This window comes from Nicotiana tomentosiformis, chromosome 11 (assembly GCF_000390325.3).
Source record: "Nicotiana tomentosiformis chromosome 11, ASM39032v3, whole genome shotgun sequence".
In the NCBI taxonomy this organism is placed as follows: domain Eukaryota; kingdom Viridiplantae; phylum Streptophyta; class Magnoliopsida; order Solanales; family Solanaceae; genus Nicotiana; species Nicotiana tomentosiformis.
In genome coordinates this window covers 116,012,336-116,035,769 of record NC_090822.1, presented here as the reverse complement: position 1 = coordinate 116,035,769, position 23,434 = coordinate 116,012,336, and the positions used below count along the sequence as shown (strand labels likewise).

The window sequence follows — 23,434 nt, the reverse complement described above, 5'->3', positions numbered from 1 at the left end:
CGATATCAAAAAGTCAATCCCTCGGTCAAACTTTCCAAAATCCAACTTTCGCCATTTCAAGCCTAATTCTACTACGGACCTCCAAATAATTTTTCGGACATGCTCCTAAGTGCAAAGTAAGCATACGGAGCTACTAGAATCATCAAAATTCAATTCCAAGGTCGTTTACACATAAGTGAATATACCATCAACTTTTCCAACTTAAGTTTTCAATTATAAGACTAAGTGTCTCATTTCACTCCGAAATCCTCCGAACCCGAACCAACTAACCCGATAAGTTATAAATCAACTGTAAGGCATAAATTGAACAGTAAATGGGGGAACGGGACTGTAATACTCAAAATGACCGGTTGAGTCGTTACACAAACCCAAGATGGGTTGTTTTTCAAACTTAGCTTAGTGATAGGATTGGTTCTAAAGAGAAAAAATAAACTGAATGTCATTGACAATTCAAAAGATTTGGTATTAAAATGTGAAAAAAAACTAGACAGTCAAATTGAAAGCATTCTCTTAAGCTCGTTATACCTAGAGAAGTGAAGCAATATGAGAACAACCTCATACCACTTGAGGTCACAAAATGCTCGATGGAAGTAATAGAAATGCCTAACCAAGGACAATTACCTTCTGGTCCTATTATCTCTGAATCTTGATTTGTTGTTGCACCAGCTAGGGAATTCATCTCAAACATTATCACATGAAGCAAAATAGGGTGCCGATGTACTAGCAAAGAAGTTTATTGTCGGGCTAAGGTTTTTGATAGTTTCTTTTGTACCTCACAAGCCACATTAATTGGTTGACCAATATTGTTTCGACCTTGAACTACTAAAGGTGTTTGCCAATAAAATAATATGAACAGATATATTAAAAACTAGTATATTAAAAGATAAATTACTACATGTAATAGTATTAACTCCACGAGGGCATTAATGCTTTGGCACTACTTGCCTTCTAAGGCGTTCATCTTTGATCTTAAGTGGACATATTATATTCTTCACTTACTATTTATTGTTCATTCCCGTATTAGGACTTGAGGGGCTCTCATGTATAAGCGGATCCAAGATTTAAATTTTATGGTTCAACCTTTAAGGTTCTTAATATTGAACTCATTATCCTCAAAGTTATGGGCTTATACCTATAATTTATTACGATTTTAGTAATTTTTTGCATATAAATTTATGTTATGCGTCAAAATTACGGGTTCAATTAAATCCGGTATTTTAGGGCTACATCCGCCCCTACTCTCGTGTTGGTGAAAGCGTATTAGTTTTCTAAACGTAAGTATTATAAATGTTCAGCGATATATTATAGGGACCAACAAAGATCATTCCCCAAGCTTAAGGGACCATTTGAGTTAACAACTCTAATAATTAAAGAGCTTCATCCGATCGAGCTGCTTTCGCCGGAATAAATATCATTCAACTTGCAAGTTGCAAACTCAGTGAATCCCTTTCAAATTGTTGGAACAGCAAGTTGATGGAGTTGGAAGCTTCTAGAAAGCCATGGCGAGTGCTGGAGTTCTACAGAGGCATTGGCGGCATGCGATATTCTTTGCTCAAAGCCGCCGTCAACGCCACAGTTGTGGAGGCTTTCGACATAAACGAAACGACGTCGCTAATGACGTTTACCAGCACAATTTCGGTCACCGCCCCTTTCAGGTTTTGAGAAAATTCACCACATAATTCCATTTTCTTGTTGGTAACGAGACAACTTGTATTTAAACTAGAAACTTACAAAGTGCATTACATCATTCCTAATGTTGGCATGTATTCTCAGTTTAATGGAGTAGTTTTGTTCGTGTTTGCACTAAAAAATTTAAATTATTCAGTATTTGTTGAAGGAACATATTGTTGGTTTTTTAAGCTTAAATGTAATTTAAAAGAGGGTGAATTAGAAATTTAAGGAAATTGAAAATATTTGAGTTTCCCTACTTGACAAAGGGACATTGTCCCATATTGGAAGAGGAAAACATTTTGATGGGTATATAATTGCTCTTCTTCTAGCTCTTAAAAAGTTAAGAAAAAGGCAAGCCTCGCGCCGTCGTGGCTCGCTCCGCTCGGCTTCGGCTTCGGATTTTGTCAATTGATTGATTAATTTTTTGGACCAAATTTATTTGTTAATAGTAAATATTAACAGAAATTTTATTAAATAACGAAAAATTAATATTAAATCCGACGGAACATTATATGCTCTTTCGGTTTTTGTAAAAGCCATTTACGTTATGGCCGTTTTACACAAACAACCCTTCTGAAGAGTTGCACCTCTTCAGTTTTGAAGAGTTGCACCTCTTCAGTTTGAGCTCAACATTGACTATAAATACCAGTCCATTCTCTCAGATTTTCAATACGAATTTCTGAGTTCTCCTCCTTTCTTCTGCATTGTTTTAACTACAAAGAAAGCAACAGTAAGTGTGATTTGCTACCGATCTTTGTGTTCGCTGAAACACTAGGGTCTGAAATACTGCTACACCAGTGTGTAATTTGTTCTATCCTGGGAGAAAATAATCCACAACCTTAGGTACTAGGAGGGGATTAAATTCCTTAAGGAAACACTGTGAATCCAGTGGGCTCAGATTAAATTCTGTTTCTTTTACATTTCTGTTTATATGTTGTTTTATCTTCTCCAGAATTATTTTTACAAATACAGTTTACTATCAAACTTAAGGAATTTAATATTTTCTGTGTTTGTGTTATACTCACTGTTCTGGAAACTAAAACCTTTTGGAGATCTATGTATCAAGCTTGAAGATATATGTATTTTATGGAGGATTGAGTTAGTCTTAGGGTGGAATTGATGAAATGAAACATAAAATTAGTAGGGATTACTCACCTTGAAGATGGGGGGAGTTGGAGGTCTTGAGAGAGTGGAGGAAAACCCCAAAGTTCGGCCAAGAAAAATGGGGTAAAATGAACCCCGAAATGAGTATATAGCGTTTCGGGCGCCACAAGTGGCGCCGGGGGCTGCCTGTGGTGCTGGTTCCAGTAGCTGAAAGAAACCCCAGCGCCAGGGACAACGCCCGCGCTACCCTGGGCGCTGGCGACGGGAAATGATTTTTTTATGACACGGGAATGGGCATAACTCTCTCAGACGATGTTCGAATTCGACGATTATTTTTGCTATGGCTCCGTAATTTCAATACGGATCTAATGCTTCAATCAAAACTGAATTTGGAGCTCATTTGATTAATGTGATACCACTTATACTCGAAGAAGCAATGTTGTTGAAACACTTTTGATGTTCAAATAATGTGGTTCCGCCCCATAGGTCTCATTTGATACTCGAATACGTTATTCCCGAATACCGTTGTCGCACTTTAAAATATTAAATTATTAGAAAATTTTAACGGGGCCTTACACTATTATTTTGAAGAGTATCCTCAACAATATTTGCTCCCATTATTGTTGAGTTTCCACGGCCTTTCTTTTCAGCAGCTTTGTTGTCCTCTTCGATTCTCAACCGAACAATGAGATCTTCAAGGGACCTCTCCCTGCGTTTGTGTTTCAAGTAGTTTTTGAAGTCCTTCCACAAAGGAGGCAACTTCTCAATCATCGCTGCAACTTGGAATGCTTCATTGATGACAAGACCTTCAGCAAGCAGATCGTAAATAATCACTTGCAATTCCTGGACTTGGGTAATAACAGACTTGCTATCTACCATTTTGTAGTCCAAAAATTTAGCGGCAACAAATTTCTTTAACCCGACATCTTCCGTTTTGTATTTCCTTTCAAGCGCTATCCACAGTTGTTTTGACGTCTCCACATTACTATAGACGTTATACAGATCGTCCTCCAGTTCGTTAAGAATGTAATTCTTGCATAGAAAATCAGAATGCTTCAACGCCTCAGTCACGAGAAAGCGTTCATTTTCTGGAGTTTCATCAGGCAAAACAGGAACATCTTCCTTAATGAACTTCTGCAGACTTAAAGTCGTCAAGTAGAAGAACATCTTCTGCTGCCAAAGCTTGAAATCAATCCCGGAAAATTTTTCGGGTTTTTCTGCCGGTGCCAATGCCGGTGTTCTTAGGCTTGTCGATGCATTGGCAGTTACCATAGGAACAGTCTGGTTCCCGTTGTCATTCGTCATTTCTGTAAAAGAATGACACAAAAAAACGGTAAAATCACGTAGATTTTAATATCCAATGGGGTAGAAAACCACAAAGGTTTTAGTCTCCAGAACAACGAGTATAACACAAATACAGAAAATAATAAATTCCTTAAGCTTGATAGTAAACTGTATTTGTAAAATAATTTTGGAGAAGATAAAATAACATATAAACATAAATGTAAAAGAAACATAATTTAATCTGAGCCCACTGAATTCACAGTGTTTCCTTAAGGAATTTAATCCCCTCCTAGTACCCAAGGATGTGGATTATTTCCTCTCAGGATAGAACGAATTACACACTGGTGTAGCGGTATTTCAAACCCCAGTGTTTCAGCGAACACAAAGATCGGTAGCAAATGACGCTTGCTGTTGCTTTCTTTGTAGTTAAAAGTTAAAATAATGCAGAAGAAAGGAGGAGAACTCAGAAATTCGTATTGAAAATCTGAGAGAATGGACTGGTATTTAAAGCCAATGTTGAACTCAAACTGAAGAGGTGCAACTCTTCAAAACTGAAGAGGTGCAACTCTTCAAAAGGGCTGTTTGTGTAAAACGGCCATAACGTAAAATGACTTTTACAATAACCGAAAGGGCATATAATGTTCCGTTGGATTTAATATTAATTTTTCGTTTTAAAAAAAATGGATATTTAATAACATTTCTGTTAATATTTACTATTAACAAATAAATTTGGTCCAAAAAATTAATCGATCATTTGACCAAATCCAAATCCGAAGCCGAGCGAGCGACGGCGCGAGGCTTGCCTTCTTCTTAACTCTTTAAAAGCTAGAAGAAGAGCAATTGTATATATATCCATCAAAACCTTTTCATTTTTCAATATGGGACAATGTCCCTTTGTTAAGGAGGGAAACTTAAATATTTTCAATTTCCCTCCATTTTTCATTCACCCTCTTTTAAGCTACATTTAATCTTAAAAACCCAACACTTAATGTATATCATGAATTGTACACGACCAGATATAGCTTGTGCTATAAGTAAATTGAGTCGATACACGAGCAATCCAGGTCAATCTCATTGGATGGCAATGAAACGAGTTGTGGGATATTTAGAACATACCCAGGACTTTGTTTTGCACTACAGTAAATATCCTACGGTGATTTAGGGATACTGTGATGCAAATTGGATCACCGGTTCAACTGATTCTAAGTCCACAAGTGGATATGTATTCACTATTGGTGAAGGAGCGGTATCTTGGAAGTCGTCCAAGCAAACTTGTATTGCCCGCTGTACAATGGAGGCTGAGTTCATAGCCTTAGATAAAGCCGGTGAAGAAGCTGAATGGCTCCGGAATTTCTTGGAAGACATTTCATTTTGGCCCAAACCGTTGGCACCAATATGCATACATTGTGATAGTCAAGCGGCAATTTGAAGTGCTGGGAGCGTGATGTATAACGGTAAATCTCGTCATATACGACGAAGACATAAAACCGTTAGGCAATTACTCTCTAGAGGAATTATCACGATTGACTATGTAAAGTCAAGCGATAATGTGTCAGATCCACTTACAAAAGGCCTAACTAGAGAGGTAGTTGAAAAATCATCGTGGGGAATGGGACTATGGTCGAGAACAAGCCATTGTGGCGGTAACTCTACCTAGAAGACTGGAGATCCCAAAATCTAGGTTCAAGGAGATCAAACAAAGTCATTAATGACGGTTTAACATTGTCAACTAAAAGTTTGGTCCATTCTCGTGATGAGACAATGTTTAGTACCAAGGATAAAGCATTAAGGCTTTTTAATGATTTCTAAATTTGATACGGGGTATATCAAATAGTGTATCTACGGGATAACACGTTTAGGAATCACCTATGTAAGTGTGAAGTGTTAGCCGCTTCAAGGAGAATTTTGTAAGGCCAGTTCTCTACGCACTTATGACACCAAGCGGTGTTCATGGCTGAAACGAACACAACAATGAGAGCCAAAGACGGTTAAGGGTTGGTTATGTGACTTATGGTTGTCTAGGTATACACCAAAGTTCGACGGTTCAAAGATATCAAATCTACCGATTGACCGAGTATATCCGACATAAGTTCACTACGGAAAGTTCAAAGGGAAACCTACTTATCCAGATGCAATTAATCTTTGCTTGCGAATCACACAGTTTTTCATGCATATTTCCGTGATATAGCCATTCCCCGTTCATGTGCGGGATTGTTGGGGTTTTAAGCTTAAATATAGCTTAAAAGAGGGTGAATGGGAAATAGAGGGAAATTGAAAATATTTGAGTTTCCCTCCTTGACAAAGGGACATTGTCCCATATTGGAAGAGGAAAAGGTTTTGATGGGTATATATACAATTGCTCTTCTTCTAGCTCTTAAAGAGTTAAGAAGAAGGCAAGTCTCGCGCCGCCGTCGTCGCTCGCTCGACTCGGCTTCGGATTTGGATTTGGATTTGGATTTGGTCAAATGATCGATTGATTGATTAATTTTTTGGACCAAATTTATTTATTAATAGTAAATATTAACAGAAATGTTATTAAATATCCGTTTTTTTTAAACGAAAAATTAATATTAAATCCAACGGAACATTATATGCCCTTTCGGTTTTTGTAAAAGTCATTTACGTTATGTCCGTTTTACACAAACAGCCCTTCTGAAGAGTTGCACCTCTTCAGTTTTGAAGAGTTGCAACTCTTTAGTTTGAGCTCAACATTGGCTATAAATACCAGTCCATTCTCTCAGATTTTCAATACGAATTTCTGAGTTCTCCTCCTTTTTTCTGCATTGTTTTAACTACAAAGAAAACAACAGTAAGTGTGATTTGCTACCGATCTTTATGTTCGCTGAAACACTGGGGTTTGAAATACCGCTACACCAGTGTGTAATTCGTTCTATCCTGGGAGGAAATAATCCACAACCTTGGGTACTAGGAGGGGATTAAATTCCTTAAGGAAACACTGTGAATTCAATGAGCTCGGATTAAATTCTGTTTCTTTTACATTTCTGTTTATATGTTATTTTATCTTCTCCAGAATTATTTTACAAATACAGTTTACTATCATATGCATGGCATGCTTTAGCATTTTAGGTATCTTCTATTTTATGTTTAGTAAGTAGAGAATAAGTTTATAGAGAAAAGTAGAAGTGAGTCCTCTATTACTATGTATGAAAAGTGTACCATTTTATTATCAAATGGATTAAAAACAACAATGTGAAACTCAATTTGAAATGGAGAGAGCATTTTAGTCTGTTGATTTTTATAGGAATGTAGCTGACAATGTGTACTTATCGAAAGAGAAAGTCGCTGAGAATTTATTCATCCATTGGTAAGTGTCAGATGTTTTTGTGACACTAAATAGTATTGGTAAAGTTTATGTTTTTGGATGACCTTAGGGTAACATTCAGACTCTGAATGCCGCTGATCTTGACCGCTACAATGCTGATGCTTGGTTACTTTCTCCTAATACTCGTCAAGGTGATGAATTGTGTTCCCAATTTTCCCTTTTATTTTCGTCTTCTTCGTATTGTCACATTAACTGAAACCTTTTTGTTACATTTTTGTGTCAGGGCTCCAGAAAGGTTCCAGTGATGCGCGGGCATCATCTTTTATTAAAATTCTGGAACTTATACCACAGCTATTGCAGCCTCCCTCATATCTTTTTGTGGAAAATGTTGTAGGATTTGAGGTTTGTATCCTTCCAATCCATGCTCCATTAAGTCTACCCAACTATCTTTTGCTATACTTTTCAAAGATGGTCATCTTGGAATATACTATACTTTTTTCTTTATTGCAGACTTCTGATACCCATGAGATATTGGTCGAAATATTGGAAAAGAATAATTTTGTTACACAAGAATTTATTTTGAGTCCGCTGCAATTTGGACTGCCATATTCTCGGCCTCGTTATTACTGCTTGGTATGTCTTCCTCTTTGGGTTTGTATCACTAATATACATCGTCATCACATGTATGTTTTCATTCATTTTGCATGTTTGGACTTGTTTCATTTTTTCAAAGAGTTGTATATTTGTAACGTTGTTAATATTTTGTGAATGTATTGCATTTGTCAATGTGTTGAAAGGAATTAGCTGAATAGAGTGGAATAGTACCAAAGGATTTCGTATACCCTACCCAACTTGTTTCTGATTGAGTCACAATTAATTGATTGATGGATCACACTTTATGATTAATGAGAAGTGACTGAGGTGTATTTGGGAACTGACTAAAATTTCTTCTTAGAAAGTAAAGTCTTTTATGGGAAACAGATTAATGAGGAGAACAAAGAAAATAATTAAAGAAATTGGAAGAACTTGGGCATTTTTTTCCCTTTGGCTGGCTTATGAAGCTTACCCACATGTTTAAATAAAAGTTCTCTTTTCCCCAGCAAATGGGGAAGGGATAGGCAGTTTTACCTACTGATTGTTGTCTATTCTTCTCAAATACTAAATTTGACATGAAACTTCTAAGTTGCATCATTCACAACCTAAAGTGAATTGTGCTTAAGTAAACATGTTATGTGGAGCAAAGATTGCTGTATTTGATTACAAAGTCAAAGGCAATGTTCATATTTGGCAAAGACGAGCAAAGATAAAAATCTTAGTCAAATACGTAAGTAACTAACATGGTTCCTCTTAACTTTCGAATTATATTCAGTACATTATGGTTTTCTGTTAACTGCTTCTCAGTTACCTTTTTTTATATGCTTAAATAGTCATTACAAGTTCTTACATTTTATATTATGTTGGATACTTCATTTATAAAAACGTGGGCCGCGTAGTTGACAAACATTTGTAAGGTAAAAATGCAGTCCTGTTTCGATTTTAGGCCAGGCTTAGCTTAGTATACCTTGTCGTAGCACTTGACCTGTTCTAATGTGTAATTGTTTTGAGTTGCCCCAGAGCGGGCTTTGATCTAGCGGTAAGAATGCAACGCGTAATGTGTGGGTTAGGCACACGTCGCAGGTTTTGGACGATGTGGCAGACAAAAGCATGTATGTTCAAATGGAGAAGGGTGAGGGAGGGGGGCATCATCCACCGAGTTTCGAACTGTGCGCCACTGTCCTCAAGGATTTCTTGGTTATCAAAAAAATTGTAATTGTTTCAAGTTATCTTTAAGTTAGTCCATTTTTCATAAAACTTGTTCTGTCTCTTGAACCACAGGCAACAGACAGCTATCTAGTATTGAAAAAGTTTCGGTGAATATGAACAATGGCTTATAGATTGCAGAAGACATGCTTGAGTTGGAAAATAAGTAATCAAGACTTTTCATCGTTATTACTTGTTAAAGAGTTTAGATATGGGACTTTAGTATAACACAAATGTGGCTTATTGGCGACCAAAAAGCATTTCATAGCAAGTTCTATGCTTGTGTATATCGACTAAGAGTTATTGATCATTTATTTATTTATTTTGCAAAACACAAATTTGAATCCACTGGAAATATGTTACTGCAGGTCAAAAGGAAACCTTTATCCTTTGAAGTCCCTGAATTTAATAATCAGCTTCTTCGGACCCCGGGCCCTTTACTTGGACAGACTGAAAGCACAATGGAAAACGAACAGCTGCAATTGGCAGAGTATTGGGATGAGCTGCTTCAAGCTTGTTAACCTGTGGATGATTTTCTTGTATTTAAAACTTTTGGCAAGGGGGAAGACTCATCAACTTCCTCTTTCCATGCCAATGACTAAGCAAAATCAGATAGAAGTGCTGAGGAAAGTAATGTGTACTTTGTTTCATCAAGCTTGGTTGAAAGATGGGGAAGTGCCATGGGTATCCTTCTTCCTGTTGATTCCTACTCCTTCCTCTGTTTCTTATGTCATAATATAGCTTTCTCTGCTTGTCAGTTATTGTTGGGGTGAAAATATTAGAGATATTGTTTATCCTCATTCAAAGCGTTGCTGTTGTTTTACAAAAAGCTATTACAGATATGTGAAGGGTACTGGCTCCCTGCTGGCAACCGTCCAGGTAAAGCTTTAAAGTATCAATTTGTTCACTTTTCTCCTTGAATATGTTCTTTTTTCTCGTCTTTATAATATAACAATTAAGAAAGAATCCCTGTAGCTTCTGAAAAGTGGTTTATATTCTTATTTCTTCTTTTGCTACTCTATGGGATTACCTTGATATTTCTTGTTTAGATATTCCATAGAAATGGAGAAGAAAACTGAATAGCTGAATGCAAGTTTTTGGTAATTTTAAGGAACATAAGATGTCAGACATGCAACCATGATTCTGCGTATCAGGGAGGATATATTGATTACTGCTTATTTTCGTAGCCCATTACAATAAGTGCTTGTTTGGGTGGTTAGTATGGAGAAATAATCACCGCATAGAACTCAGCATTGTTCTGTACATTGTTTGGTTACTAGTTTGGTTTTCCTTATAATAATACTTGTTAAGTTATGGCGGAATTTATGTATTATTTTATGTCGGATAGGATGTGGAATAACAATATGGGTATTAGCAGACATGGATTAAAAATTCAACAAGAAATAATCTCTGCACTATAATCCCGGGATAACTTATCCCTAAACTACTTATTCCTAAACTTCTCTTTGAACCAAAAAACCCCTAAGTAGTTCCATATTCATTATAATTTTACGAGAGATCTATTCTTTCTCTTTTATGCCTCCTTCTGTATTTACATTAATTGAAAACCCCAACTTGAGCGTGTTGTTTCTATGAGGCCTATGTACATCTTGTTAACAGTGATCACATAGATTCTTTTTGACTGCAAGTTGTGATGGTTGTGGAGGTTTATCTCTCTTCTCTCTGTAGAACGAATTTGTTGTAGATGTCAGACATTACACTAGTAGGAGCAGTTTTAGCATCCAAGGATGTTCTTGCGGTCAATGAAGGTGGAATGAAGACTATAAGAGAGGAGAAATATTACAGTGTGTTAAATACAACTCCTATTACTTGTGTGAGGATGGTCATTGCTTGCCAAGGTGGCATTTGTGGGCTCATAATAATGCATCATTCATATCTCCCTCTTCCCAATAAGAAGCAGTTGGTTTGTCGAATCTCAACTTTGAGAATTTTTGGATTAAAAGCGGCATTATTGTATTTTGGAGGCTGAAATTAGTTAGTTTAGTTGCAATTTGGTTATTATAGTACTAAACTCATATGTGTTTAGTAGTTTTTAACTTTTTGTAACTTGTACGCTTCACTTCATGCTTTTCGCTTCAAGCCTCATCAACACTGTCATTTTTTGTGCTTTTCACTTTAAAAACACTTCTCTCCAGTGATTTCATTGGGTACCATTTCATAAATCCAGGAAAAGACAGAGAATAGAACGCCTTCACTGCAGGATCTGTGTCTAAGATACTTCACACCTAGGGAGGTATTCATTCTCTTCAGTTCATGAACTACTCTCTTCTTACTTCATAGCTTTCTTTTGGGATGTAGGTTGCAAATTTGCATTCTTTTCCGGAAGACTTCCAGTTTCGTCAACGGTATGTCGTTTTTCCCAGTACTCATACTTCAATAGTAATGAATCATTTTTTTTCTTTTAACTCTTGTGATTTTATAGTTCAAATTGTTAGTGTGTAATTGTTGTTTGTTATTCATAGAAGCTGACATTGCATAGGCCATAGGGACTTTGTGGATGGACTGAACTTTTAGAAAAAAATTTATGTCCCTATCCTGCTACGAGACATAGTGTCTTTTCCTATTTTAGAAACAGTGTAACCCCTCCGCTTCATTTTATGCGGTGCTTTTCTCGTGGGCACTGTGTTTAAGAAAGAAGAAAGACTTTTTGACATAAAAAATACTCTTAAAACTTGTGGTGCCATGACGTTTTTATGGCTATAAGAGCATATCATTCAGGGTAAAACGGGAAGTTTAAAGTTAAAAGGTTTTCAGATATAGAACATGTCATTCATTTTGGAATAGGCAAAAGCAGAAAGAGTGCCATATAGCAAGAAAAAGACAGAGTATATGATGATTCTGATCATTTCATTATTTGAATCGGTATAGAAGGCATTCAGATCTTATTTAAAACTCCATATTTTTATAAGTGAACAAGTAAATGAACAAACAAACAAGTAAACATGGTAATACCACACCAGATTGCCGTGAAACTAGAGTCGTCACTTTAATTAGCTTAAATTCAGTGAGGAGGGCTAGGAGCTCTTCCTGGCTTTTACTTCACAAAAGATTTCAGTAATTTTTTTCTGGGTTTCATAAAAGATTTGCTTGCTAAGATATGCCTTTTGGTTTTCTGTTGCAGTTATGCAATGCTAGGAAACAGTTCAAGTGTGGGAGTAGTCGCTCCACTGCTTCAATATCTCTTTAAAAGATTTGCTTGCTATTATCTGAAGCTCCATCCTTAAAAGGTTTGCTTGATGAAAATTCAAAAGCCAACACATTTTCCCTGAACCTGATTGTCTAGTAGGATACACTATAGAGAAGCAGTGCTGACACGTTAATGCAGAAGAACAATCTGCAGCCATCGCGGTTAAGAACATTTAATCCTGATCCAAGTGAGAGGGTTACATCTGACTTCAGCAAACCGTGTTAAAGAGAGAGAACTGAGATGCCCTTTCTGCGTTCTGCTCATTGGCCTTGTGCATAGAGTGGTTCTCACTGCACTCACAATACTTTGAAATGTATAAGATTGAAGCCATTGCCAACAGCAAGAATGCTGGCCTAATTTCATATCTAAGATAAAGTGGGTTGGGCTATCAAAATAGTTCAAGGTCAGGAAAGAAGTAAAACATTTGAATTAAGGGAAAGGAGGTTTCATCAATTCCAGTGGCGGAGCCAGGATTTGAAGCTGATAGGTTCGGGATTTTATTCCTTCTAAGTTACTGGGTTCTAAATTAATAATTTGTACATATTCAATGAATTTTTAAAGGCAAATATAGAGTTTGGACAAAGTTACTGGGTTCGACCGAACCCGCGTCCGAAGCTCTAGCTCCGCCCCTGTTTCCAGTTACAAACATTGGCTAAATACATTCTCTTTTTTTTTCTTTTATCTAACTACATTTTCTCGATGTTCAGCTTATACATTACTAATTACTTGTTACCCACAGTACGAGCTGGTCGTTATGAGCAAGTTTTCATGGTGAAAACCTTATTGGACTTTATCACCAATACATATTCTCTCTGATTCTGGATATGTGTAAGGACCCTTTTGTGAATTCATCCTAAGGTTGTCTGGGCATGAGGTTTTTCCCTATTCTTGTTAAAGATACATTCAATTTCCAAAAATCTGGTCGTCCACTAAACGAAGCCCAATCTGGTATCCAACCCAATTTATTGTACAAATTTTTGGTTTAAAAAGCGAGCAATAAGTTTTTCCTTGAGAAATTGAACTCAATTTTGGGACAGTAGAAAATAAATACACAGCGGAACACGTGATATGACACACAAACTAATCTTCTTCAATAAATAAATAGAAAAAGAAAAGAAAAACAATTATATGATGCCAAGTGGCATAATTATAAGATGAAAAGTATAATTTTTTAGGACAAAGCTCCGAGAAAGTTGAAGTTTCAAATTATTTTAAAATAAAAATCGAAAATTTAAAAAAATAAAATTGACAATTCATATTGGGAAGTAGTTTTCTTCCTAATATGGTAAGTATCTTCAAATAGATAACCTCTCGTAGGAATCATATAGTTTTTAAAATTTTACAATCCAAATTAATTTGAAGATCCTGCAAATATGTTTGATATTTAAAATTATAAAGTCAATAAATAATATACAAAATTATTATTTATAAAGTTAGACAAATTGAAGAATATGAATAATAAAAATTTGTTAATCTATCTATATGGAAAAATAGAAGCAAAACAATTATATGATGCTAAGTGGCATAACTATAAGATGACAAGTGTAAATTTTTAGGACAAAGCTCAACATAGTTGGAGTTTCAAAATTATTTTAAAATAAAAGCTCAAAAATAAAAATTGTCACTTCAAATTGGGAAGTAGTTTTTTTTCCTAATATGGTAGTTATCTTCAAATAGATAACCCCACGTAGGAATCATGTAGTTTATTAAATTCTGCAATTCAAACTAATTAGATGATCCTTCAAATATGCTTGATATGTAGAAGTATTATTTATAAATTTAGACAAATTAAAGAATGTGAATAATAAAAATCTGTTAACGAAAGACTCCTATCTTTCTCTTCCATAAATCTATATAATTTCTAGCTTCCTACACTTTAGGAGAAAACAAACTATCACAAACTTAAATCTGCTAGGTTATGTGCTAGCATTTTTAACCAAATCAACTCAAACATCTAATTTTAGAGCATATTACACGACATTATAACAATCTCTTATCTGAGGAATAAAATCATTTAAAAAAAATCACGTCTAATGTAATTAAAAATGCCGCATTTCACAATCATATAGCAAAATTAACTACACTAATTCTAAACTAATTAATTTTATTATATTATTTATTTATATTATCCTAATATTGCTAATTGTCTTGAGCAATGTCAAGTAACTTATTATTATTCTGCCACTTGGCTTAATGTGGATACATAAAAAAAAAATCGCATAAACAATTATTTGCACAAAAGAACATGGATATGAATCAACTATGGAGGTAGATTAGAATTATTGTTCCAAGCACACATTTGGGAAGACAATAGTCGTGGAATTGAATTTTCGGCTGATATATCTTTTCATTCTTTTTTGTTTTGTTTTCGTGTTACAAAAATATATAAATAAATTACAAACTGCAGCACAAAATAACGTGAGAGAAAATATTTATTTCTTTTTGCATTGCAAGGTTTAATAAATAAATCAAAAAAAAATTACCAAACAAACATGGGAGGAAGTTTTAATTTTTCTTATACGTGGGAGGAAGTATAATTTTTTTTAAAATTGGTATCGTTTTAATAATTTTGAAACTTTTGTTGGAGTTTTTTTCCTAAAAAATTGAACTTGACATGTTATAGTGATGACATTTGGCACACAATTAATCGAATTAGTATCGAATCTTTGTCTACGATTCAAAATTCTTCAATTATCTAAATTTATCAATTAATTTAGCAGCCGCATGTTCAGTGGAAGTTCTCTGTAGTCTGCTTTTCAAGATTTCAAGAGATCCAAGTAAATATTTCGCTGTAGTACTTATCTAGTGTTTCCTCAGTGTAGCCTTCACAGACAAAGTGAAATCCAAGTAAACTTACACTACGTTAGGCAGGGCTAAAACCTGAAAAGGAGAGGCCAGATTTCCCTGTTTAAGTGAAAAAGGCAATCATTTGCAAATCATTTTAATCAGCTTTTTCAACCATTAAGTATGACTAACAAGGAAGATTTATTTTGTCTCACCAAAATATAACAAGAAAAAGACTAGGAATTCCCTTGTTAAAGAAGAAAAAGAAATCAGCAAGTCTCTCCCTCCTTATTTCCATGAGCCTCCTAATTCTTGTTTTCTTTTTTGTTATACTTCAGCAAAAAGTTTAAGACAAGATATTTGAACTCAATATGATCGTACCTCTTTAAGCTTTCTCATATCATGCCTTCAACCTAGAGTAAGAAATTGTTTGAACAGATAAGATTCAGTTATTAACAAGAATATTTTTTCTTTTTTTTTTTTTTAAATCTATTTTGATTGATGAAAGGACTTTAAAAGATGGGCACCAACAAGGTGGATCAAGTTACATCATGACATTGTTTGGCTAAGGTCAAGTTACATCATGATTTTGCAAACAGCATGAAGGATCTTTGTGTGTGTGTGTGTGACACAGAGGGGGGGGGGGGGGATAGCAAAATCGCTTGGTGTAGAAGGAGCCAACAAATTGTGCAAGGTCCTCAATTCTTACACTTGAGAGAGAGAGAGAGGGGAATAGCAAAGTCCCTTGATATCAAAGGAACCAGAAAATTGTGGAAGATCCTCAATCATCAACCACTTCTTTTTGCATAAGAAAGAGTTGCCTAACAAACTAATAGACTAAATTTTTCAGATTTGAAAAAAGATCAGACATTCCCCAAAACTTCAGGTACTCATCAGTCACTACGAATGAAGAATTCAGTGTAAAAACCTGCTATCTACTGCTGACCAACACGGCCAATGGCCTTGGAAGAGAATCTAGAGGAACAAGGCTATATATTAAGGGGCTTGCTTCTGTCAGGTGGTGTCTTATGAGGCAGCCCTGACTTGGTGAATTTCAAAGGAGGGTAATCATACCTCCGTAGAATGGTGGCTTAAGATAGCAATCATCTGTTCCTTCACAGCAAAGTGGTCTCAGAACTGTTGGTACCGCTTCCTGAATATATTTAGAGTAAGATGAGCAATGCCTAAAAGGCTACAACAGCAGGAACAACTGCATAGCTGGATAAGGAAAGGAAGAGATAAAGACAGAAGGAAGATTTGGGATGCTAGCCCACCCTATTTATAGTCGATCATTTGAGAAGAAAGAGAATTGAGATTTTCCCCAAGCAGATGAGAGGATATTCATAGCTTAAAAATAAAATTGACTTTCTTTTTCCAGATTTTTGGTGTAAGATGCAGATTGTAAATGGCTAGATAGCTTATTAGATTTCTCCTCAGCTGAAAAAATAGGGAGCTGAGGCTTTTTGCTGCAATCTCCTCTGTGAATATCCAGCGCTCAGTAATAGTGCTTTTGTGTTAATAAAAATAAGCTTACCTATCAAAAACAGGTTATCTGCTATTCATCCTTCTATAAGGTCCAAATAAGACAATGCAGCACCAGCACGCCTCGAGTATCTCCAAATTAAACTATTAAAATTTACCAAACAAAAAACAAAGATCCAGTTGTTCACTTATTGATCAACATTTACCAGACAGCTTGAACTCGTTTGTTCAATTTCAAGATTTTAGAAGACCCAAGTTCATATCCAAATTAAATTATGAATCAGCGGAAAATCCTGCTTCTCTTTTGATTTCCCCCCAACCCCACCCTCTCTTTTATGAATGCAACAGGTGACAATCTTAGAAAGATGAACTAGAATTCATACCTTCGAGGGACTCAAGCGACGAAGCGAAAGTAGTTCATTGGACCCCAACCATTAAAGCTGTCAACCTAAGAGATATAGAAATGAATGGTCATAGTGAAACCAAACCTCATCAGTATCTAACTCAATTCACTGTAAACACTAGTTAGCAAGTTCAGTTTACCTTGCAGACAACAGAGACATGTGACAAGAGTGAAATCCAAGGGACAATATATATCTTCAAGAAATTAAAACAGGCATGCTAGAGGGTGTCTAGTTCATTGCGGCAATGAAGTACCAAGAGCGAAACTGTTTCCTCTGAATGAACCACTTACAAGAATATCATAGGTTGCATCGTCAGGCTTAAGACCTTTGTCAAGCATCTCATCATGCAACCTAAATGCCTCTTGCAAATTTCCCTCCTTGAAGTATCCAGCAATTAATGTATTATAAATCAGAACATTAGGAGTCGTACTCTTTTTAAACATCTCCTCTAAGACCTTGTGCGCATTCTCAACCTGACCTTTATTGCAAAGACCGTGTATAAGAACATTATATGTGATGTCGTCGGGCATTATACCCTTTACAAGCATCTCGGTGAACAAATCAGATGCCATAACTATTTTTCCATCCTTTAAAAGCCCATCAATCAATGCGGTGTATGTTTCCAAATCACATGTAACGCCTTCATTGATCATCCTATCATGCAAGACTAGTGCTGCTTCCATATTATTTACATTTCTAAACCCATTTATCATGCTGTTATACACAAATAGGTTAGGAGGTAGACCAACTTGAAGGATTTCATCAAAAAGTTCAGAAGCATTTTTCATGTCTCTTCTTTTGCAAAAGCCATCTATAAGAACAGCATACGCAATAGCATCTAACTTAATTTCTCTATTTCTCATCTCATTCAACATTTTTAAAGCTAGATCAATGTTATTGCTTTTGCAGAATCCATCAATCAAAGTTGTGTAAATTGCAACATCTGGGGAAATCCCACTATCGCACAACTCTCTGTAAACAGCCAATGCTGAGGTGACATCATCTTCCTTCAAAAATCCATCTATTAGGCTATTGCAAGACATGCATGTTGGAAGGAGACCTCCTGCAACAATCTTTTTAAGAAAATCTTTTGCCTCTGACATTTTGCGAGCTTTGGACATACCACTTATAATAATATTGAATGTGCAGTCAGTAGGGGCAATTCCTGAAGAGACCATTTGATCAAATGTGTTCCCCGCTTTATCAGTGTCACCTTTTCTAAAATATCCGTCAATCAAAATGCTATATGTTACAATATTAGCTTTCAACTGCCTTTCTGGCAACTGAGAGAACACATCCAATGCTTTGTCCATATTCCCGTTTCTGCAATTTCCAAGAATCATATTGTTGTATGAATCTATAGAAGGTACGACTCCATTATCGACCATCTTATCCCACACGTTTTGAGCGTCATCCATTTGACTCTTCTTACAATACCAGGCTATTATACTATTGTAAGTGAAAACATTGGCCGTCCCAAAATTTATTGCCTCATCAAACACATTCAATGCTTCATCTAACAAGTTAACACTCAAAAATCCCTTTATTAACGAATTCTCAACATAAACATTAGGCTTGATTCCAGCAAGTTTCATTTGCCTGTAAATTTCTACTGCTTTTTCAATATTCCCATTTTTACAGCAGCCTTCTATTAAAACTCCATATGTCACCTTGTTTGGAGTGAGTCCATACTCGGCCAGTTTGTCAAACAAATCCAAAGCATTTGATAAATTGCCCTGCACATGATACCCTTTCATCAAACTTGTTGCAACCACCAAGTTCATCGGATGCCCATTACTAAGCATTTCATCCTTGAGCCTTCACGCGTCAACCATATTCTTTTACTTCACGCAAGTGGAAATTATGTTCACATAAGTGCCCTCGGAAGGAACCCAACCCCTGTCTTTCATCTCCCCCAACAACTCCAACCCGAAACTAAGATTCTGCTCCTTACAAGCGACATAAACACAAAGGCTATACAACCCTGTGTCAAGCTTAATCCCACTCATCTAAGCCTCCTTAAAAAGCTTCACCGCCTCCTCCATGCTCCCTTCTCTCAGACAAGCAGACCTCAAAATATGCACAGTACGACAATCATAACAGATCGCTCTAGACACTACATCAGCATACAAATCTCGCACTACTTCAATCATGCCCTGCCTCACCAATGCCTTTAAAAGCTTGTTCATAATCGGGATCCGCGACATTATATCAATTTCAACCATCCCATTGAAACAATCAATTGCATCATTCAATCTATTAACTTTCACACAACTATTTATCAAGAAATTAAAAAGTCGAGGATTTAACTCGAAATCAAAAGCCTTACAACAATTAACTAAACCATTAAAAATAACAGTAGCAGATGGACCAGAGTCACTAAAAGCATAATTATCAAGCAAACGTCGAGCTTTATGTTGATGCATTGTAGAACTTACTAATATGTGAAGCAAAACAAAGAAAGGGTCATATTTTGTATGCAAAAACTCCTTTGTTGCCTAGCAGTTTGAAAATACCTATAAGCTGAATCAGGGTCATCTCTGTGGCTCAAAAGTACATCAACTACATAATTATTGGTAAATCCGCCATCTTCCGAAATGGGTTTGTCACAAGAATGGTCAATGTCATGTAAAGGAACAGGCTTTTCAGAATCTTGAGTGTTTAAGATGGGATTTTCAAGAGAATCTGAAGGGGAAAGTTCAGGAATTTGTGGGTGTTGATTTGTTAGTGAGGATGAGATTGAAGAAGTGCAAAGATGGTGTCTGCAAAAGAGGATTAGCCATGGGGGAATCTGTGAGGAAGAAGAAGGGAGGACTAAAGTTTTCATTTTTAGAGGTGTTTGGGTAAGCAAGTAGCTTATAAGCACTTTTCGCCTTATTTATGCGTTTGCTAAAGTTAAAGTGCTTATAAGTCAACTATTTATAAGTTAAAAATAAGCCAAAAGTCATAAGCTGATCACCCCAACTTATAAATTTTTAGCTTATAAGCACTTTAAGTTTGACCAAAATTTTTACTATTTTATCCTTAAAATATTCTTTTTTAGAACAAAACTGTTGTATCGATACTCACTGACTCAATTACTATTTCAACCTAACCCCCTCACTCCGTCTCTTCAAGTCTGCAATGCTCATTGACTATTTAAGATAAAAAATTCTATATTCCTTTGCATATTTATATTTATGTTATTGTGTATTAATCTTTGGACTGTATGTAATAAACGAGGACATATCAAATTTTTGGTACGTTACTTTCTAAGTGTTGTAGTGATAAAGACAGTATTTGTTTCTCTTCAAATATTTTGTCCTATTTAGATTTATTTTTTACTGAAAAACTTTTATCAGTTTATTAATTATTATAACTTATGATTATATGCTTATCATAAAATAAATTATATTTATCATAAAAGTTATCTTATCTAAGCACAATTATATTTAAAATAAAATGACAAATAGAATATTTTGTATTTGGATCGATTTGGAATCTAAAATTTTGAAGATATTACGCCCTTATAGGTGTAAACACTTCTAAGGTTATTTAAGTCATTTTAACAGAAAAAAAATTTATCAGCACTTTTTAATCAAATACTGCAGCAGCTTATTATCAATTTCAGCACTTGTATCCAAACACATAACTGCTTATTTATTAAATCAATTTCAGCACTTAAAAGTGCTTTTCAGCACCTAATACTTATCAGCTAATTCAAATCAGCTAATCCAAACGGGCTCTAAGCTAGTTTTGTTATCAGCGCTAAAGCCGCCAGTAGTCCGCAAGCACACTAACCCTAATCCCCAGAGCAGCAGTTGCTGTCTTTTTCCTTCATCTCAGGAAACAAAGAATTCGTGTTATTGACTCATTGGCTAATGTTTTGATGGAATTTTCTTTTGAGCCCTCATGTTTAGATTCATCACCTATTCGTCCTCAAACATGAAACATTTCATTGGCAGTTTTAGTTGGTCCTTTAACTCTGCCATTTAATGTTTTGATATGAAGAATAATATTTTGTCAAAATACTTTTTCTTGATGAAATTATCTTAATTGTTCAAAATATTTGTTCTATTTAAATTATTATTTTTAAGAGTAGTGATAAATTTACCTCCCTCACTAATTGGCAAAAATCATTTTCTTTTATAATATCTCTACTTCGGCTACACATAACTTTTTTAAGTCATTATTTGAACATAATAGTTTAGTTCTAATATTTAATAATATCATCATGATAATTTCAACATATTCTATCATCAATTGTGCAATTACCATATATCACACAATTTTATATTCGCCCACATACTAGAACATAAGTTTTGTACTTTAATAAAAATAATTTTAATTAATTCTATAAGTGAGTGACTAATAGGTGAGTCCAAACCCAAGATGGGTTGTTTTTCAAACTTAGCTCAGTAATAAGATGGGTTCTAAAGAGAAAAATAAAACGTGAATGTCAATGGCAATTCAAAAGATTTGGTATTAAAATGTAAAAAAAAATTACTTGATAATCAAATTGATAGCATTCTCTTAAACTCGTTATACCTAGAGAAGTGAAGCAGTATGAGAATAACCTCATACCGCTTGAGGTCACAAACTGCTCGATGGAAGTAATAGAAATGATTAACCAAGAACAATTAGCTTTGTACCGGGTAAAATCGATTCGTATTAAATACTCGTATAATAGAACGACACGTGAAATTGGAGACAGACAAAAAATAAGACAAGTGAAAACCAAGATCGGGGACAACAACTTCGGTTGTCACCGGGATGATCCCGAAGGGCGTATTGCTAATGAAGACAAATAAATATCTGTCACCCGATAACATTCAATGAACAATATTTTGCAGTATTAAATACACAATCCGTTATAGAGAATTTTGGCATTCATAGCATGTTGTTACATATTCATCAATGGCCCCCGTAATTTTCATTTAAGAGTGGCTTGATCCTAGGACCTTGTTCCTTAGGTACAACTATAGATAGTGACTTCAACAGTCATTGTAAGGGAAACAAATTTTCTCACAAACTTATGCTATATACTATTCAAAAGCTCAATAATACGTGATTTCTTATCTATTGATATTTGTATTATTGCCTTCGAAAACTCTACTCCCGGAACCAAGATATTTGTTGTCTTATCTCGATTTCAATGCTAAGTCTTGCATTTTATTTAATTTACTTATCATTTTGGGATCAAATCGATTCGCTTGTCTATAAACCACGTTACAAATTCAATTGTATCGTTTTATGGGTAAAAAGTTTGGCGCCTACTGTGAGGCTTAGATAGTTGCGTAATTGAGTAGATCCTTGCATATTTAATTCTTTGTTTCATAGCAAAAAAATCATTAAAAAATGGCACATAACGATGTCAACATCACGCACAACGTTGAGGCCCAAGGAAATCAACCTCAACATGAAGATTCGATTAGCGATATCCGCAACGAGAGGGATGAAGCGACGCCGGTCCATGGCGGGCAATATCCATGACACGTTTGGGAGGCAACTCCTGATGATGTTGAAGACGAGCACGTTGTGAAAACATTGAGAATCCCAAGGGAACAACAAAAAGCTATTATGGGTCATCTCTCGTGACAAGATCAGGTCATGACAGAATTGAGGCAAACGTTGTTGGATGCTTCCAACAACGCGAATATAAGAAGACCAGTTCCTCCTGGTACTCCCGCAAACCAAAGAGCACAACGGGTTGATAACAACACCCCTAGGGGTGAGGTTGGCTTCGACGATGCCAGGGGGAATGATTTCTTTAAAACCAAACTCATAAGGTTTATGAGGGAAATAAACGCCTGAATGAATCAAATCTCGGGCGCACCTCCAGTGTTGAATTGACCGGACTCAAAGAAATACATCTAGTTGTCGTTCAAACCAAGCGCGGCACTAGAGTTAATCCCAAAGCAGTTCAAAATGACAAACGTGCCAAAATATTATGGGACCTCGGATCCTGAGGAGAACATCACCACCTATACAACGATGGTGAAAGGAAATGACTTAGCTCCGCACGAGATTGAGTCAGTCTTGCTGAAAAGGTTCGGGGAGACCCTCACGAAGGAGGCCCTAACATGGTATTCACTTTTACTCGAGCATTCAATAGATTCCTACAAGATGCTCGAGGATTCTTTTATCAAGGCCCATGCCTGGGCCAGGAAGGTGCAGGCCCGAAAGGCCAACATATTTAGAATTGCACAAAGAGAGTCTAAACTGCTGCGAGAGTTCATGGACAGATTTTAGAAGAAAAAGATGTTGCTACCGGTCGTGCCAGATAAGTGGGCATTTGAGACGTTCACTAAGGGGCTAAACCAAATGAGCTCTGACGCTTCCCGAAAATTGAAAGAAAGTCTTCTCGAGTTCCAGACAATAACATGGGCAGATGTCCACAACCGTTACGAATCAAAGATAAGAATATAGGATAAC

The 23,434-nt window shown here is 35.8% G+C and overlaps 1 protein-coding gene and 1 pseudogene across 9 annotated transcripts; one reads left to right on the top strand and one right to left on the bottom strand.

The window, feature by feature from the left end:
* The first annotated feature begins 1,301 nt into the window (after nt 1-1,301).
* LOC104119084 (tRNA (cytosine(38)-C(5))-methyltransferase 2-like) lies at nt 1,302-13,050 on the top strand (annotated as a pseudogene).
* A 793-nt stretch (nt 13,051-13,843) lies between these two features.
* On the bottom strand, nt 13,844-19,856 carry LOC104119079 (pentatricopeptide repeat-containing protein At3g54980, mitochondrial-like). Of its 9 annotated transcripts, none has more exons than XM_070187857.1 (4): nt 17,160-19,856; nt 16,209-17,064; nt 15,516-15,547; nt 13,844-15,230 (listed from the first exon to the last, which is right to left on the bottom strand). In XM_070187857.1, exon 1 carries the CDS (start codon nt 18,823-18,825, stop codon nt 17,254-17,256), a length of 1,572 nt encoding a protein of 523 aa, XP_070043958.1. In that variant the 5' UTR covers nt 18,826-19,856; the 3' UTR covers nt 13,844-15,230; nt 15,516-15,547; nt 16,209-17,064; nt 17,160-17,253. The 9 variants fall into 9 exon arrangements, with proteins under 9 accessions (XP_070043958.1, XP_009628786.1, XP_070043957.1 ...); XM_009630491.4 differs by having other exon boundaries at nt 13,844-15,547; nt 16,209-16,760; nt 17,000-17,064; XM_070187856.1 differs by having other exon boundaries at nt 13,844-15,547; nt 16,209-16,287; nt 17,000-17,064.
* Between the last annotated feature and the right edge of the window lie 3,578 nt (nt 19,857-23,434).